Source organism: Heterocephalus glaber, unplaced genomic scaffold, assembly GCF_053883595.1.
Source record: "Heterocephalus glaber isolate CG9 unplaced genomic scaffold, H.glaber_assembly_v1.0 deba00001594, whole genome shotgun sequence".
Classification (NCBI taxonomy): domain Eukaryota; kingdom Metazoa; phylum Chordata; class Mammalia; order Rodentia; family Bathyergidae; genus Heterocephalus; species Heterocephalus glaber.
The window spans coordinates 15,842,028-15,861,628 of NW_028258369.1; the positions used below are offsets into that span (position 1 = coordinate 15,842,028).

Consider the following 19,601-nt stretch of genomic DNA (forward strand, 5'->3'; position numbering starts at 1 on the left):
GGCTTGTATCTAGATGTACCCTGAAGCTTCATGTGGTCATAGGTGGGGAATTTTGAAGGTGGATGGATTAGGATGTCTGAATGTGGATTAGGAGTGTGATACTGGGATTAAGGATGTGGATAATGGAAGCCTCACCCTGGGTATGGCTTGTAGTTTAGATGGCATGGAAAAGGAAAGAGGGAAGGCAGGCTGCTGCTGCTTGCTGCTTGGTATCTTCTACCTATAATGTCATGGACTATTTCTCTTCTGCAATGCCCCTCTCCCATGCCACCCTGCCTTGGAGCCAGCTGACTATGGACTGAAACCTCTACAAACTGAGAACTAAAATAAATCTTTCCTCCTTTAACGTGTGCTGTTTGTCTCAGAAATGAGAAAAATAAGTAAGACACTGAACATGTATTACCCCACACTCGGAGATCACACCATGACAGAAGCCAGAGTGGAAGTCAACGAGACCCATTTTTTCTTTTTTGATACTGGAGATTGAACCAAAGGTCTTTGCATTTGCTCTGCAAAATGGCATATGGAGGGCCAGTGATGCGGGCAGTGGGAATTTACAAACTATCAAGAAATATAGAAATGTAGAGTTTATTGTATGCTGCAAGAGAGTGGTGGGCAAGTTCCAAGAGGCTGTCCCATCAGGGCAAGAGGTTGGGGTTTTTATAAGGGATTGAAGATGTGGGAAAGAGTCTCAGTTAGCAAATCTATATATCCTAGAAATGCATTTTCCAGGGCATCTTGTTCCTTCTTAATCTTCCAGGAATACCTGTGTTGTAACCAAAGTTGTACATATAAGTTGCAAATTGGCAAAGTCATTTACTTTGGCCTCACAAGAGTTCCCTTCACATTAGAAGGAAGCTTTCTTTTTATCTCATGCTGGTTTGGGTCAATGTTAGTATATTATCTTATTACTGCTTAGTAGTACTGGCCAGGATTGCTTTAATGGGGGAGTTTTGTCTCCATACCACTGAGCTACACATCCAGCCCTTTAAAAATTTTTTTTTAAAATTTTGAGACAGAGTCTCACTAAATTGCTAAATTGCCCAGGTTAGGCTCAAACTTCTGATCCTCCTGACTCAGCATCCTCCAGTTCTGGGATTACAGGCATGTGCCATCTCACTCAGCAAGTTTATTTTAATGAAACTATTAATAAAATTATTTTGTTTAAAATGAAGAACCTGGGACGAATACTAAATCACACACGGTATTGGAAAAGTTATAGGTATAAAACGGGACTTTTCCACATAAGGTTAGCTGTATGATTGCACTGTTCTCAGAGTTGTAGTGGGGATTTAAAAAATTGCTATATATAAAGTATTTAGAATAATACCTGGCATGGAGTAAGCCTTCAGTGAAAGATCCTGCTACCATTTATTTCCTACCATGGATCAGACTCCAAACATTTGAAAAGCTTTGCCTTTCCCAAGGGACAAATAATTTTAAAATGCTTCTTTTTCTTTTTCTTTTTTCTTTTTGCAAAATTCAGTCATCAGTGATAATTAGGAGCCTTGACTGCAAAGGTCAAGCATGCTTTGTTTTGCTCTTTACATCCCACTACCCAAGTCATATCTTTTGTCATTAAACTGCTTTAAATATTCATTTTGAGATATGCAAACTCAAGAACATTTCCAAGGAAAGCATACATATTTACCTTTGTCAATAGTTTAAAAAAAGACAAAGCAGTGATTCTGTCAAATGGTATCTCTAAGAAGTCTCTCTTTAATCTTAAGTGTCTTTTTTTTTCCACTTTCCTCAAACTTAGCTCCTTTGTTACAGCTGAAGTCTGGTCAGTAACTTCACTATGAATTTCCCTTATTACTGTTGTTATCTACCATCACCTTACCACAATCTCTTATTAGTTGATTACTTCAGCCTCTATTTCCCTCTTGACCCAACACTCTCAACAGTATCACCTTTCCTAGGGGAAGAAGTTCAATATCCATATAGTTTATTGATCCCATCCCAGACCTCTCTATTTCTGGACTACCTATCAATACTTTTTCCTTCAACCAACTTTAGCCATATATTCGTACTGTCATAACTTTGTCTTTATCTTTATTTCCTGTGAATAGCCGGTGTCTCCTTCATGTTCTTCCTCATCTATCTGCCTTAGTGTTTCTGGTTCATCATTAAAACCACTCCATTGTGAACATCCTTAACCTCCATTTTTGTCTCTTCTTTCTTGCCTTCCATTTTTCAGGATATCTTTTCTTTTTCAGAGTATGTGCAGAAAATATTTTGGAAGATGCAGTCAGGACCCAGTGAGCTCACACATATAAATTCCTCAATGTAAGCAATATCTAACAGCAGATATTTAGCTTTACATCTAGATATTTAGAAACATTTAGTTTGACAGTGAAATATTTTTGGGCTTGCTCCAACATAGTAGCATATAATTGTGGCTTCAGCAGGTTTAATTTATCAAATTGTGTAGGAGACAGATTTTTGCAAAATCTCATCTACTATTTATAAAATTTTAATGTGGTTCTCTAACAATATTAATAACAAGAACAATATTATTATAGAGGTAACATTCTCTATATCAAAGGACATATTTCTCTTGCAGAGTTTGAAACAGAAAATAGGGAAAAGTATTCTGATATTTTATATGAGATGGGGTTATAAATCCGACTAGTAATTTCCAATCATGCCTACACACTGGAATTGCCACGGAGCTACAGAAATACTGATATTGGCACAATAGTGTGCCCCATCCTGCAATTGGGATTTAATTGTTTGCTATGGCCAAGGTTTGGAATTTTTGAAAAATCTCCAGGTGATTCTAAAATGCAAGCAAGTTTGGGAACCACTAAGCTGGAGATCTTGAACTATATATTTCAAATTTTAAACTTCAAGTCTTTGGATAGTGTAAAACTTAAATTTCTGCATTAAAATTTAAGTTAAGATAATGAAATTGGTCTAATTAGATTTATCAAGTTGTAATCTATATAAATAGGGCACTATTTCCATAAAACTGGAGCAAATGAAAAAGTCAATCAAATCAGCTATATGCACACACAGTCTTAACATACAAATGAGCAATATTCAGAATAGCCAGGATTTTAATTAACTTTTTCAAATTGAGTCTTCATACCCAATTAGAGTTGCCAGATAAAATACAGAGAGTGCAATCAAATTTGAATTTCAGATAAACAAATAATTTTTTATTATAAACACATCCCATGCACTATTTGGGACATACTTACACTAGATATTGCTTGGTAGCCATCTGAAATTCAAGTTTATATACATGCCCTGTATTTTTTAAATTTGCTAAGTCAGACAATTCCAACCCCAATTTTAAAGGAATAACTTTTAGGACTTTTTATAACTTTTAAAGGAAAAATCACAACAAAAATTAACTTCAGCTTCTTGGTCATTCTATGTTCTGTTTTCTAAATTACATTGCCCGTTAACCTCCTCAAGCTCTACATGACTTTGTACTGAGGGCTAACTGTACCTTGTTCTGCTTCTTCTGTCTTTTTCGGAGGCGCAAGAACTCCTTGTGCTGCCTGGAGACAAAGTTCACTGCTGCATACTCCAGTAAGGCAGCAAACACAAACAGAAGGCACACTGCCATCCAGATGTCAATTGCTTTTACATAGGAGACCTGAGAGAGAGGGAGAGAGAGAGAGGGAGAGGGAGAGGGAGAGAGAGAGAGAGAAACGATGAGGCTATGAGGTTATGAATACTTTTAGGGAAACCAGATTCATAATGGTGTGAATAGCAGAATAATCTCATTTCCTTGATCAAGGACTTTCTAGCCTTTCCTTAAGAAAGTATGTAAGTTATTGTGACTAGAGCTATAATAAACAACTTAAATGTCCATCAGTGGAGCAATGAGTAAAGAAAATGTGCTGTATAGACACAACAGAATACTTTTCAGCCATAAAAAAATGGAATTCTGTTATTTGTATCAACATGGATGGAAGTGGAGGACATTATGTTAAATGAAATAAGTGAGGCACAGAAGGACAAACACCAAATAATCTCCTTCATATATGAAATTTTAAAGAGTTGATTTTATACAAGTTGGGAGTACAATTGTGGTTACTTAAGAGTGGGGAAGTGGGAGGTATTGGTGAGAGGTGGGTAATGGATATGATATTATAGTAAGAAAGAATAAATTCTGGTGCTTTGTGGCACAGAGGGAGATTAAAATTAACAATACATTATTATTAATTTATAGTTAATGTATTAAATATTTAATGTATTAAAGTTATAGTTAATGTATTAAGTAGTTAGAAAAGAGGACTTTGTACTTTCCATAGAGAAATTATAGAAGTTTAATATCATGGATGTGTTAATCATTCTGAGCTGATCATTACTCAATATACATATGAATCTAACATCTCAACAAGGGGTAAATGTGTAGCTCAGTGTTAGAGCACATATGTGGCATGTGTGAGGCCCTGGGTTCAATCTCCTGCACCAAGAGGAAGCCTTGTAAAACATCACATTAGACCTCATAGGTATATACAAATATTATGTGTCAATCAAACTTTTAAAAGATTATAACATTAAAAATGTATCAATTCTTCTGAGAAGATTCTGGGCAGAGCAGTAACAGTCATAAGCCTTCCCTGTCCCCCTGGTTTAATCTCTCTCAGCATAGTCCCTCTGCTCACATAGCTTCATCCTTGAGATAGCTCCAAAGATTATAAAACTTCTCTAAGGAGAATGTATTTTAAGTCTTCTCACCACAAAAAAATAAGTATGAGGTAATGCATATATTTAACAATTCAATTTAGCCATTCCACAATGTGTAGATTTATTAATACATCATGGTGTACATTATAATTTTTTCAATTAAAATTTAAAAGATTTCTTTAAAAGAAAAATTTTGAGGGTAATATAGAATGGATTCTATTATAAAAACTTCCTTTTATTTTTCCTAACAACTAAAATCCAATATAGCTAGAATAATTCCAAAATGTGAATGAGAAATAAGCTATATATGGCTTTATGCCTTTCAAAAACCAATTTGTAATTTCTAACAATTTATTGATCCTAATTGACATGAAAATAACTCTAAATAGCTTTAGACTCTCAGAGTTCAAAAGTATTCAACTGAATTAAAACATCAAAGTTCTAGACTTGAGGAGGTATCTGGTTGATAAGGAAATTTTTACTTCCCTTGGTTGTGTTTAGTAAATCTTTTAATTTGACAAAACAGATACTGAAAGAAAATTATTTTTATTTACAATGGAAAATATTCCTCATCTCACTCAACTTAAAATTATTTATAAAGTACAAGGGGCAAAACAAATGGACAAAGTTGTAACATTGAACATCAGACTACAAAAGACATATCAAATTTATGGCTGTGTGCATGCCATTCAATTCTAACTTATATGTAGGATTTCTTTTTTTTTATAGTTGTCCCTATTGCCAGCCAGCATATTAAGTATTATACATGTATTAATTATTTAACTCCTAAAACAACTGTATTATCCCATTTTCTGATGTGGAAACCAAGATACAGAGAAGTTTGATTGTTATTTAAGGTCATAAAACTAATAAGTGACAAGCCAAGACTCTATTGAAACTCAATCACCTAGTGGTACTCCTTTCTGAGCAGACACAAATAAACACAGTATTAGGATTACGCAGTTTGTATTCTGAATTTTCCTTTGACCTGTGTAGTGAGTACTCACCATGCTCTTTAACATTTTCTAAGTGATAATTTCCAATGTTTGCATAATAGTCCATGTCATGATTAATCATTTCACATTACAGGATACTTTGGTTATGTTCTATTTCATTTTTGTGACTAAGAGTTTTGCTTCTATGAACATTCTTTCCCCTAAATATTTGACTATTTTTTTGCTTATTTGCTAGATCAATTTTTAGATGAATTATATGATAATGATAAAAAATTAAGTTCTTGACTTAAAAAGTTAGCAGTACTAAAAATGACACTCTGGAGTGAGATACCCCAAACACAAAGCATTGCTTTGCTACCATTTCTCAAATTTCTCCAAGTTGTTTTACATCTCTGACTCCATTCCTCCACCGTAAATAAGGAATAATCATAATACCTATGTCATGGAGTTATTATTTGGATAAAATCACTTAATTTATATAAAAATCTTAGAATTGTGTCAAGCACAGAATAAATATTGTATTAATGTTTGCAACTATTTGGCTATATAAGGAAGAGATAAAAATTAACAAGGAAAATAAAAATTACCCACAACCCTAACAAAATATGGTTATACTTCTTAAGGTCACCACCTGCATTTCACTATTTGGCTCAGACAATCTGAATTACTGGACTGTGTGGGCTGCTGTGTGGGGATCCAGGTCCATGCATTATAGGTGCCTGAGGCCAGAAAACCCATTGTTATGAGCTCGAGAAGATGGTGCAGTGGTGAGCAGGAGAGAGAGGGCCTCTGAGATTTTGTTGAAAGTAGAAGCCCACAAGGAGAGCAAAGAGAGTCACTGTAATAAAGATGCATCAGACTATAGCAGTTGGTGAGTTGGTGGGAAAAATCACCTCCTACTGGAACCCAGACTAAATGTGGGGGAAGGGCAGTACCCGCAGTAGAACTGTGCAGAGTTGAAACCTGCAGGAAGTCAGGGAACTCAATTCCAGCCTCACAGCCAGAAACCAGCCTGAATCTCTATGGTCTATGGCTGGCTCACTGAAATTAATCAACTTGGTTCTGCACACTGCTGCCCATGTTGTCTACGTTGACAGCAGACACACCTTGAAGGGGAATTTTTTTTCTTCTTCTCCTGTCTTCTTCATTTCTGTCCTTTCTTGTTCCTGGTTTTATTCTATTTTTTCTCTTTTTCTCAATTGTTCTTATTTTGTGTGTGTGTGTGTGTGTGTTTTTTTTTTTTTTTTGGTACCAGGGATCGAACTCAGGTCCTTGCCCTTCTGCAGCAGGTGGTGAAATCAATAATTCTGACGATGTAGAATCTTTTTTTTTTTTTTGGTACTGGGGATCGAAGTCGGGTCCTTGCGCTTGTGCAGCAGGTGGCAAAACCACTGAGCTAAATCCCTGGCCCCAATTGTTCTTATTTTTATAGGAGAGTGAATACAGTTTATAGTTTTTCTGTTGCTGTTAGTTTGTTCTGTTTTTGTCTCTTTTCCTTCTCTCTTTTCCTCCTGTCTTCACTAGTTTCCCAAAGTTTGCCTGATCTTCCTATATCCTCTAGCCCTATTTCTAACCTCTCCCTCTCTTTCTATCTTTCTGCTCCCCTCCCAACTCCCTCAAAGTCTTCTTCCCAGAGGGTAAATCCACTATATTGAAGGGCTTCTGTGCTCCAAATATATTTCTGGTTGGTCCTTGATTTTGATCCATAACCACAAATATAATTTCTGTGGTTAAAGGTGGCAGATAAATAGTAATGCAATTTGTCACTTTCTAAGCTGTGTTTGATGATATAGTTGATGGTGACTGTATTACTTTGGCCAAGGTGATGTGATTGTTCTAGGCAGTTGTCCTGCCTGGTATACCAAGACTGATTACCCAAGGGCCATTACAAACTCAAAACCAAAGGCCAATTATACCTGGAAGACAATCTGAAAAGTAACCATTCCCTAAGAGTTCTAAATACTAGCAACAAAGATACTTGAAATAAGCAATATACAACCAACAACCCAGGAATTAAACCAAAAACATAAACAATAAAAAAATAGGAATGTGAAGACACCTAAACAATACACAAACCCAGACTTCCAGATCACCAAAGGCAAATCCAGGAGGCAACAAGATGGAACATTCAGAAATTCAACCACCTAGATTTCCTGAACTGGTAACAAGGGAAGTAATAAAACAGATGGAAGAGGCTCTGGAAAAAAGGAAATCAGAAATAATTATTCAGATAGCAGCAGAGATGGTGACCATAATGAAAGACATGATTAATAACTCTAGAGAAGACACAGACTAAAAAAGTATAAAGGAGTTCAGGAACATGATGGAAACCATGAATGCACAAAATTGGAAAGAAATGGAATCCATGAAACAGATTCAGACTGATATGCAGGAGTTTAAAAAATCCATTGAAATTATATGCAGCAGAATGAACCAATGTGAGGACAGAATATTGGGTATAGAAGACAGGATTGCAGTTAGTGACTATGAAAAGGAGATTTTTTAAAAATAGCAAGAGACCATGAGAAATCAATACAGCAGCTGCTGGATGATACAAAGAAGAATAACATAAGACTGAGTCAATGAAATGAAGAATAATATAATATCAGAGTTGATGAAAAAGCATGAGATAATGTGAATGACATAAAAAAAAGTTCACAGAAGTAATGTCAGAAAACTTCCCAAGCAGGGGGAAAGAATTTGACATAGAGATAAGTGAGGCATATAGGACTCCCAACTATCCATGATTAAAAAAAAACTATATCTAGACATATAATAGCCAAGATTCCAGAAATCCAACGAAAGAACAAAATATTAAAAGCAGCTAGAGAAAAGAAACAAATCACATACAAAGCAAAGCCCATCAGAATCACAGCAGAATTCTCAATACACAACCTCAAGTGAAGAAGAGCTTGAAGTGAAGAACTGGAAGCCATAAAAGAAAACAACTTCTAAACCAGATTGATGTATTCTGCAAAACTATACTTCAAAATCCATGGAGAAATAAGATACTTTCACAACACCACCTGAGGAACTTCATGAATACCAAACCAGCATCCTCAAAAATTCTAGGCAATATCTTAGAAAAAGACAATGAGGGTCACAACTCCATGAAGCTCAACAAAATGAAGCCATCAGGCAAGGCAAGAAATTATATGGAAAGGGGGGAAAAGTGAAAAAAGAGCCAACAACAGGAAAATATCACAAGAGTAAGTCAATACATATCAGTTATAACCATCATTGTTAGTGGCCTCAATTCACCAATTAAAAGAAATAGATGGGCAGAATGGATCAAGAAGCAAGATCCAACAATATGCTGTATACAAGAAACACACTTAATTCAAAACGAAATTCATAGACTAAAAGTCAAAGGACATAAATACTCCATGTGATAAGAACCCAGAAAAAAGCAGGGGTAGCTATCCTATTTGCAGACAAAGTGGCTTGTAAAGCAAACTAATTAAGAGAGACAAAGAAGCCTACTACATCCTTGTAAAGGGAAAAATCCAAGAGGAAGAAATGGCAATCATAAATATATATGCACCAAATACCAGTGCAACCAACTATATAAAACAAACATTAATGGACATGAAAAATCAAAAAAGCACTGATACAGTACTAGTCAGGGACCTCAATACCCCATTGTCACAAATATACAGATCAATTAGACAAATATCAACAATTAAATTCTAGAACAGAACCAAACTCTTGAACAAATTGACTTAATAGATGTCTACAGAGTGTTCTACCCACAAAATTAGAATACAGTTGCACCTGGGTCATTTTCCAAAATAGACCACTTACTAGCTCACAGTACATGCTTAAGTAAATGTAAAGGAATTGAATTTATCCCTTGTATATTGTCAGAGCATAGCACAATGAAATTGGAGATCAGGAGCAAAAGAAACCACAAGGACTTCACAAACAAATGGAAGGTGAATAATACCCTCCTGAACAACCAATGGGTCACAGAGGAAACTAAAGAAGAAATTAGACAATTTCTACAGTTAAACAATATGCTGATACAACATGCTGAAATTTATGGGATATAATGAAAGCAGTTCTATGAAGGAGATTCATAGCAGTGAATGCACATATTAGGAAAACAGAGTCAGCTCAAATAAACAACCAAATGCTGAACCTCAAGCTTCTAAAAAAAGAAGAGCAACACAAACTCAAAGCTCATGAAATGGAGAAAATTACAAAGATCAGAGCAGAAATCAATGCAATAGAGACTAAGATAACGATACGAAAAAACAATGAATCAAATAGCTTGTTCTTTGAAAAAATAAATAAAAGTGACAAACCCTTGGCCAACCTTATCAAAAAAGGAAAGAAATTAGAAATGAAAAAGGTGAAATTACAACAGATCCAGCAGAAATCCAGGGGATTATCAATACCTACTTTGAGAACATATACTCCAATAAGATGGAAAACACAGAAAAAATGGACAGATTCCTAGATACACATGAATTAGTAGGGTTGAACCAAGAAGATATAAAAATGCTAAACAACCCAATATCAATCAATGAAATTGAAAACATAATTACAAATTTACCAACAAAGAAAAGCCGAGGTCCTGAAGGCTTCACTGCTGAATTCTACAAGAAATTTAGGGAAGAGCTAATGCCATTATTTCTCAAACTTTTGAATGAAATTGAAAGGGAAGCAATAGTCCCAAATTCATTTCTGGAAGCAAGCATCATTTTGATTCTGAAAGCAGAGAAAGACCTCACTAAAAAAAGAGGACTACAGGCCAATCACCCTAATGAACATAGATGCAAAAATCCTTAATAAGATACTGTCAAACAGAATCCAGAAGATCATCAAGAAGATCATACACTCTGACCAAGTGGGATTCATTCCAGGGATGCAAGGATGATTTAACATGTGTAAATTAATAAATGTAATACACTCTATTAACAGTGAAGGACAAAACCATATGATCACCTCAATAGATGCAGAAAACTTGTTTGACACAATCCAACATCCATTCATGATAAAAACCCTAAAGAAAATTGTAATAGATGGTCTCTATTTCAGCCTGATAAAAGCCATCTATGAAAAACCAACAGCCAACATCATACTAAATTGTTAAAAATTGAAAATTTTCACCCTGAAATCAGGAACCAGACAAGGATGTCCACTATCACCACTCATGTTCAATATAGTTCTGGATACATTATCCACAGCAATTAGAAAAAAGAAATAAAAGGAGTAATGATAGGAAAGAAAAAGTTAAACTGTCATTATTTGTGGATGACATGATATTGTTTATAGAAAACCCCAAAAACTCCACCAAAAGTCTCCTAAACTTAATAAAATTCAGTAGAGTAGCTGGATACAAGTTCAACACTGAAAAATCAATAGCTTACTTGTACACAAATAACAGACTCATTGAGAGAGAAATTGGGGAAACAATTCCTTTAACAATAGCATCCAAAAAAATGAGATATCTAGGAATCAATCTAACAAAGGATGTAAAAGACCTCTACTTTGAAAATTACAGCACTCTGAAAAAAGACATTGAAGAGGATATCAGAAAATGGAAAGATATCCCTTGTACTTGGGTAGGAAGAACCAATAGAGTGAAAGTGGCCATACTTTCAAAACTGCTGTATAGATTCAGTGCAATCCCAACTGAAATTCAAGCAGCACATTTCATAGAAATGAGGGAAAACAATCCAAAAATTCATTTGGAACCAGAAGAGATCTAGTATAGCAAAAGGAATTCTAGGCAACAAAGACAAGGCAGGGGAGTATCACAATCCCTAACTTGGAACCATACTATAAAGCTACTGTGATAAAAACAGCATGGTACTGGCAAAGAAATAGACCCCAGGATCAATAGAACAGATTAGAAGATTCAGAATCAACTCCAGAAATACTCAGCCACCTCATCTTTGACAAAGGAGCCAACCACCCTCACTGGAGGAAGGATAGCCTCTTTAATAAATGGTGCTGGAAAAACTGGATTTCCACTTGCCAAAGATTAAAACTAGACCTATGTCTTTCACCATGCACTAAACTAAAATCAAAATGGATCAAAAGTCTAAATATTAAAACAGAAACACTAAACCTGCTGGAAGATAAGTTAGGTAGAACTCTTGAAGACACTGGCATAGGAAAAGACTATAAACAAACCTCAGTCTCACAGGTACTATCACAAAGAATTAACAACAGATCTGCTGCGCAAACGCAAGGACCCGAGTTCGATCCCCAGTACCAAACAAACAAACAAACAAAACAAAAAACAACAGATCTCATATTAAAAACGTTCTGAACAAGGGCCTGGGGATTTAGCTCAGTGGTTTCACCGCCTCCTCGCAAGTGTAAGGTCCCGAGTTTGATCCCTGGTACCAAAAAAAAAAAATAAATAAGAAATAGAAATTAAAAAAAAAATGTTCTGAACAACAAGAGAAACCACCAACAGAGTAAAGAGAGAGCCTACAATATGGGAAAAAAATTTTGCTAGGTGTTCCTCAGACAAAAGACTACTATCTAGAATATATAAAGAACTTAAAAAAAATCAGACCTCCCAAATTAAAAAACCCAATCCAAAAATGAGCATCTGAAATGAACAGATATTTCTAAGACAAAGGAGTAGAAGAAGCAAATAAACATATGAAAATATGTTCAACATCACTGGTCATTCAAGAGATGCAGATGAGAACAATATTGAGATTCCATCTCACTCCAGAAAAAATGGCTCCTATTAAGAAATCAATCAACAACAAATGCTGGTGGGGCTGAGGGGAAAGAGAAACACTGCTCCGCTGTTGGTGGGAGTGTAGACTGGTGCAATCACTGTGGAGATTCCTCAAAAAACTAGGATTAGAGGTCCCATTTTTCTCAGCTATTCCTCTTCTTGGTATCTTCCCAGAAGAATTAAGAGCATCATACCACAGTGATACATGGACACACATTCTTAATGGCACAGTTTGTAATAGGTAACTCTTGAAAACAGCCCAAATGCCCATCAACTGGTGATTGGATAAAGAATATATTTTTTTTATATATAAAATGGAGTACTACTTAGCCACAAAGAAAGATAAACTAGAGACATTTATAGCTAAATGTATGTACCTTGAGGCCCCACTCTTAAGTGAAATAAATAGGACACACGTGTAAATGTCACATTGTTTCTCTGGTGTGAGAAACTGAAAGTGTAAATGAGGACCAAAATGCATAGTAGATATTGTGAAATAGGAAGAATATGTTCAAAGGGGAAGGGGGACTAGGGAGGGGGGCCAGAGGAAAGGAAAAAGGGAAAGAAAAATAAGGAAAAATGAAGGAAAAATGGAAACAAAGCTTATATGAATAAGGAGGGGTGGAGGAGTTGAAAGGAAGGCAGGGGAATGGAAAAAAAAATAAGAACCAATATGTATCATGTACAGGTATAAATACCTAATGATGAATGTCATCATAATGAGTACCTAAAATGTACCAATAAAATAGATTATCGTAAAAAAAAAACTGAACTACTTGTAAATCCCACATATATTGTGTTAGAGTGATTCAGCACTTTGTCATCTCCACCCCTTTGAATGTATTACTCTTCCTACTTAGAATGTTTATTCTCATTTTTCCTGATTAATGGACTCCTCAGAATTCCTCAGGACCTGACACAAATACCAACTGTCCTGGGAAGCCTTTCTAACCTTCCCCTTTCTCCTATCTGGGTTAGAGGCTATTTTTCTTTATTCCATTATTCTTTTCTATTGAACTTGTCTGTTTCTTCTTAGTCCGTCTTCTTGCATGACTATATCAATAGACTAAAAGCCCATTTTCTTTCCTTCTTTCCTCCCTCCCTCCCTCTCTTCCTCTCTTCCTCCCTTCCTCCCTTCCTCCCTTCCTTCCTTACTTCTTTCCTTCTTTTCTTTCCTTGACTGGCCCGGTATGGCATGTATTACTCTGAATTACCAACACAAGACATGATAACTAGTGGGTAAGCATTAGTTATATGGGATGGATAAATAATTGGATGACTGAATGAGTAAAAAAAAATGGAAAGAAGCAACTCTAGCTATCTTTGCATGTTTTGTGATTTAAATTCAATAATTCTAAAGTATGTACTATTACCCACAATTGCATGTATTTGATGCTTCTAAGAGTGGACCATTAGTGAGTTTTTAATTCTCTCAGCACACCTAGTATTCCTGGAATGGCTTCTTCCTCAATAAGCAATAATTTGTCTTTTACTTGCTCTTCTGGAGCAGTCCAATCCTCTTCTCTTATAATAGAACATTACCAATTACATCATCCCAGTCATATATTATTCAAATGGCCTGTAAATGTTTCAAGAACAATAATGAGAAGAATTTGTCAGTGCCTGTGATATGTCCATACCAAGAGCTAAGCCCAACAGAGCTACCTGATCATTGTTCCTCTCCTTCCTAGTGATTACAGCATTCAGTAATTTGATGACCTTTCCCCTATCTCCTTGCGACCATCAGCAGGCAAAGCATGTATTTGGCTTCTTTTGTAGCTGCTCATCAATGAATCCTTTCAGTTTCATAATCATTTTGGTCAGTCTCTGAGTTTCCTCCAAATCATGAACATCTTTCCAGCATCGAAGTGCCAACAGTAAATGCATTATTCACTTGGATTTAGAGGGTGCTGTGAGACATCTATTACATATGATGTGATATCCCTTGTTGTATGTCTTTAAGGATTGAAATTCCTTATTGTTGCTTTTATCCAGCTCTAATGTCACATTCTCTCCCTTTGGCTCCTAATCCTTAGATGTTTTTTAGCTCACATCTTTCCCTGTCACATTCTTTTAATGATTCTTGGACTTACATGATCCCTTCCTGAACTACTTTACTACAAACTTACAAGATAGTTTTCAAAGGTAATTAAATCCTTAAAATGCTGTTATAATTCACCAACTTAGTGTCTTTCGGGGGATATTTAATTCAAAAATTTAAAAGACCCAAATGTTGAGGGCCTATTATGTGGAATGCAGTGCAGTAGGTGCTGTGAGACTTGGGGAAGAAGGCACAAAGATGCTTATGATGCATGTTGATTCTTCTTAGAACGTTCCAGATTACCTTTTGAGGGTCTGTGTTCATACTATATACAAGAAAGTGTCATTCATATAGATCAGACAGCAGCAAATTATGGCCTGAGAATCAAATCTGTCCCATCACTTTTATAAATAAAGTTTTATTGGAAACAGCCATACTAGCTTATTTACATATTGGCCACAGCTATTTTTGCACTAAAATGGCACACATGAGTACTTGTGACAGAAACCAAATGGCTTGAAGGGCCTAAAATGCCATATAGTCCTTTACAGAAAATATTTGCCAGCTCCCAGCCTAGACTATAATGTCTGGTTTTTCCTGGGGTTGTATATCCCAATGCCCCTGTATCAATGCTTAAGAAAGCCTTGGTTTATTAACCACGTGACATGAATGTTTAAGTGGATGTTTCATATGCCAAGTCAGAGGCAGGACCAAAAGGCTGGTAGAACATGGGGAGACTGATGTTGACGGGAAATCAGAAAAGGTTTAATTCCTGGATGATGTGACATTTGATTTTGGACTTGAGGAAAGACAGGATTTTGATGGATAGAAGCAGCTGTAAGTCAAAACCATGAAGATCAGAGAGAGTACTGTGGGCTTGGGGAATGGTGACCAGCCAAGTGACTTGGAAATGTGTGGTATTAACGGGTACATGGTGAAGGCAGACAGGCAGATGGGACAAGAGAGAGGTTTTAAAAAGCCAGGTAAATAGGTTTGGGATTTCAAACAGCTCATAAAGATCAGCTAATGATGGTTTTAGTGTGGGGAGATGTGTAAGTCCTTTTGTAGTTATTGTGATTTTGTTTTTTTGGGTGTTTTTGTCTCCAAAAGCAAAAGTCTTAGCAAAAGCAGTTGTTTTCTCTCTTTATGGGAAATTACCTCTTTTTTTCTTGACACTTTCCACTTCTGTGCAAGACTGGTTCGCTTTTAGGCTCTCTAACAACATCTTTGAGTCCTTTCTCTCATTTATAATGCTCCTTGAATTCTTTTCAGTTTCCACTCTATCTTCATATTCTCAGTGAATTTGTCCACTCCTGTAGATTTCTTCATATTCCTGAGTATTTTGAGGTGGTAAGAGAGGTGTGTGTGTGTGTGTGTGTTTGTGTGTGTGTGCCCTATAACAGAGACTGGCCAAGTTCTTATGAATCTCTTATCCTCTACCAGTAAAACTAGATTTTCCAGTTCAATTGAATCCCCAATGGAATGTGGCAGAAGTTGTACCAGCTACTTTAAGGCCTCTTAAAAGTTTCTATGAAGTCCTTGGGTGTTAACCCTTCTGCAGCCATCTTAGGTGTCACTTCCTCAAGATGTCAGTGCCATAAGGTGAATAAAGCCTGGATCTCTAAAAGACGTAGGGCTATCCACTCGAGAATTGCATGTAATGTTAATGAGAAAGAAACTTTTGTTGTATTAATCTGCAGAGATTTCTGGGTTTTTCTGTTTCCAAGGTTCCTCAGCCTTGACCTCTCAGTCATGCCCATGATAATTCTCAAATGTCTATAGTTAATATTTGCAAAATCAAACTCATTTAATATCCCCTCCTTCTCCATCCCTCTCATTAGAATTGTTCTCTTCAGTAGCAACCCTGGTTTTACCAGTGGTTCTTTCCTTGTCATCTCTAATACTCAATCTGATGAACACACTTGACCTTTCTTTGTGGAAAGTACACTAGGGTTTACACTTTCCTCTCCATTCCAAAGATGTCATTACAATCCTAGTAATTAACACATAGACCTGGTTGTTATAACAACTTTCTAACTTGTCCCTCTGCATTCAGTTCCTCCTGCTGGCACTTAGTCCTTTTGCTTCTGTAAGATTAAATTCAAATCACCAATTTCATTTTGAAATACATGTACTTAAGAATTACTCTGGCTGCCTATTACTGGCTCTGGTATTCAAGATCTTGCACAGCATGTGTCTGCCCCATTTATTCAATTTTAGTTCACTCTTTCCTAACACAAACTTTGTACTTTGTTTGAGCGATTCTGCTTAGCCATGAGGAAGTCGAGTTCATTGGCACTGATGACTCATTGTGTATACTAGTGGTTCCCAAATGGAGAAGAGTGATGCACCCCAAGGGATATTTGGCAATCAATGTCTTGAGATAGTTTTGCTTGTCACAGCCAAGGGTAGATGCTACTAGCATCTAGCAGATTGAGGTCAAGGATGCTGCTGCACATCTTATAATGCTCAGGACTGTCTTCATCACAGTTATCCAGCTCAGGTCAAATGATAACAATTTTGAGGCTGTAAATCCCCGAGATAGTCGAAACAAACAAACAAAATAAAAAAGCCAAACCCAGGTATCTATGTCTAGTCCAGTAGTTCTCAATCAGTGGTAATGCTTAAGGACATTAAGGAATATCTGAAGATGTTTTTATTGTCCTGATTGGGAAGTGGGGAGTTGCTAATTTTTCTAGAAGTAGAGGCCAAGGATGATGCTAAGTAAACCCCAAAATCACAAGACAGCCTTCCATGACAAAACTACCAAGACCCAAATATTAATAGTGCTATAAGACTGAGAAACCCTAGCCTACAGTTTTCTCCCAGCATGCAAGTTCACTACCTATTTTCTCTATCTCTGTATTGTCAAATAATTCCTCAAGGAGTAATGCAAATCCCATCTTCAAGATGATGCTTTCTCTGCCTTTTCTATCCCATGGTAGTCTCAAATATCTTGAGAATTTGTAATGAACTTACAATTAGAATCTTCTGGTTTAGAATTCATTGCATATGTATGTATTTTATCTACCCAGATGAAATATAGGATATTTCAGGAATAATGATTCAGTATTCCTGCCACTGAAGATGAGTCTTTGGCATTTATTAAGTCCCCCATAAGTTTATGTCAATTGACAAATTTTCAAAGTAGTATTTAAATTCAAATTCCTTTCATAATCACTGCTTTGTATGAAAGATTATCTACAAAAATGATAACTAAAAGGAAGAAAAAGTTTAATTGGGCACAGTGGTGCATGCTTATAATTCCAATATTAAAGGAGACAGAGGGAAGGGGACCGAAAGTTCAAGTCCTGCCTGAACAACTTAGAAAGACCATATCTCAGATATTTTTTTAAAGGCCCAAGAATGTAGCTCAATGGTAGAATGACTCTAAGTTTAATACCCTACCATGCACACACGAAAATTAGCTCAGAAATTTCAATTTTTAAGCTGATAGCGGATGATATCCATATTGCTCATGATTTGCTTTCACTAAGGAAAAGAGTGTTTAATATTTTTATAATTTTGCAACTATCTGATGGAGTAGAGGCAATCAAGTGTTTAAGTTTTCATGACACTAGATAAACAATTACGTGTTGTTTAAACAGACCAATGGTGGAATTCAGTTAATTGCTCAGTCGTTCTTGGCATTATGTTGACATTCGGTAGGCATATTTCCAATCAATGTTCATTTCAATACTTTCTTGGAATTTTTGGAAATTTTTGGCAAGCTTTCTTGAGTCAACTTTTTCATTAAATATATCTTCAGGTTCAACGTGGAAAATCAAGCCTGAAATTATTTATTTTACACCTACAACTTGTTTTGTCTTCAGACATTGCAGTGTTTTCCTGTGACATGAAACCAGTTGTTCATGAATTGAGCCCTTTTCTACCCTATATTTATACCAAGGACAGAAAAATACATCTTAGTTGTACAAGGACAACCTGAATTTCTTTATAGGTTAGACACTTTCCCTGTTCCTTGAGCAAGCACTTCGTTGTAACAATGTGCAAACCAAAATATATCCACATTCTCAATCACTGGGATGACCTCCAAGGAGCTGTGACATTCATCTAGCTGCCAATCAAGGAGAACTGCTTACGAACATGTACAGAGAAACGTTCTCCATAGAGGAGAAAATTCACAAATGACTATGATCAACCAAGTGCTTTTTAGTAGAACATAGATAAAATGGAATTCATAGCACAATCCAAATTTTTTAGATGTTTTTCTTTAAGTGCAGTGATCATTCACACCCTCTACCTTGAGTCAGTGTCTATACTTTTTTTTTCCCCCATTAAGTTTATTGGCACATTTTAGGTATAAAATACAATTACATACATCATTGGGATCTTGCACCATTACATGAGTATCTTGGTTCTTATTTTTTTCCCCTTTCCTTGCCCTCCCTTCACCCCCTCCACCCTTCCCTATTTGCAAAGATTTTGTTTCCATTTTTTTCCTTTTCTCATATTTTTTCTTTTCCCTTCTTTCCTTTCCCCTACCCCTCCCACTTCCGCTGCTCCTTTAGACCTTTACTTCCTATTACACAATATCAATTATACATTTTTAAAATTAAAATATCAAGACCTAGGAGACATTACCACAGATTTTACAGAATTTAAAAAGATATACAAAGCATATTTCAAAAATCTGTTTTGAAATAAATTTGACAACTTCTAAGAAGTACCTTGAAAGACAAATTAATGAAACTAACTCTGGAGGAAATATAAAATTTGATTAGCACCTATTAAAGAAAGTATATTCCTAGCTTGAAAACCTACCTATATGACAACAACAGGCTCATAAACATGTTAACTGATGAATTATATCAAACATTTAAAGCATAAAAATAGAAGGAACACTTCTCTCCTCATTTCTGGAAATCAACCTTGTGCTAATACTAAAACTGGATAAAGATAATAGAAGAAAAAAATATGAACATAGGTAAAAATTTGTTTAACAAAGCAAACTATTACAGTCAGATCTGGCAGGATGTAGAAAGTGGTTTTATTATAGGGATGGCAGTGTTGGTTCAGCATTGGAAGATCCACCCCCAAAAGTCATCATTTTAACAGAGGAAAGGAAAAAGCCATGATCCTGTCACTAGTTGGAGAAAAAGAATAAGACTAAATTCCACAGCAGTTCATGGTAAAAGGTATCAGGAGACTAGAAGTAGAACAGAAACTTCTCAATAGATTAAAGACATGTACTCCATACTTCCAGTGAGAACGCCTTATATAA

The 19,601-nt window shown here is 35.9% G+C and overlaps 1 protein-coding gene across 4 annotated transcripts in view; it reads right to left on the bottom strand.

The window, feature by feature from the left end:
- Glra2 (glycine receptor alpha 2) overlaps positions 1–19,601 on the bottom strand; it is a 192,090-nt gene that overhangs the window by 40,329 nt on the left and 132,160 nt on the right. For all 4 annotated transcript variants that reach the window (XM_004874862.3, XM_004874861.4, XM_013069303.3 and 1 more), the window contains one exon: positions 3,461–3,610. In XM_004874862.3, the coding sequence (XP_004874919.1) occupies positions 3,461–3,610 (150 nt within the window). The remainder of the gene's footprint in view (positions 1–3,460; positions 3,611–19,601) is intronic.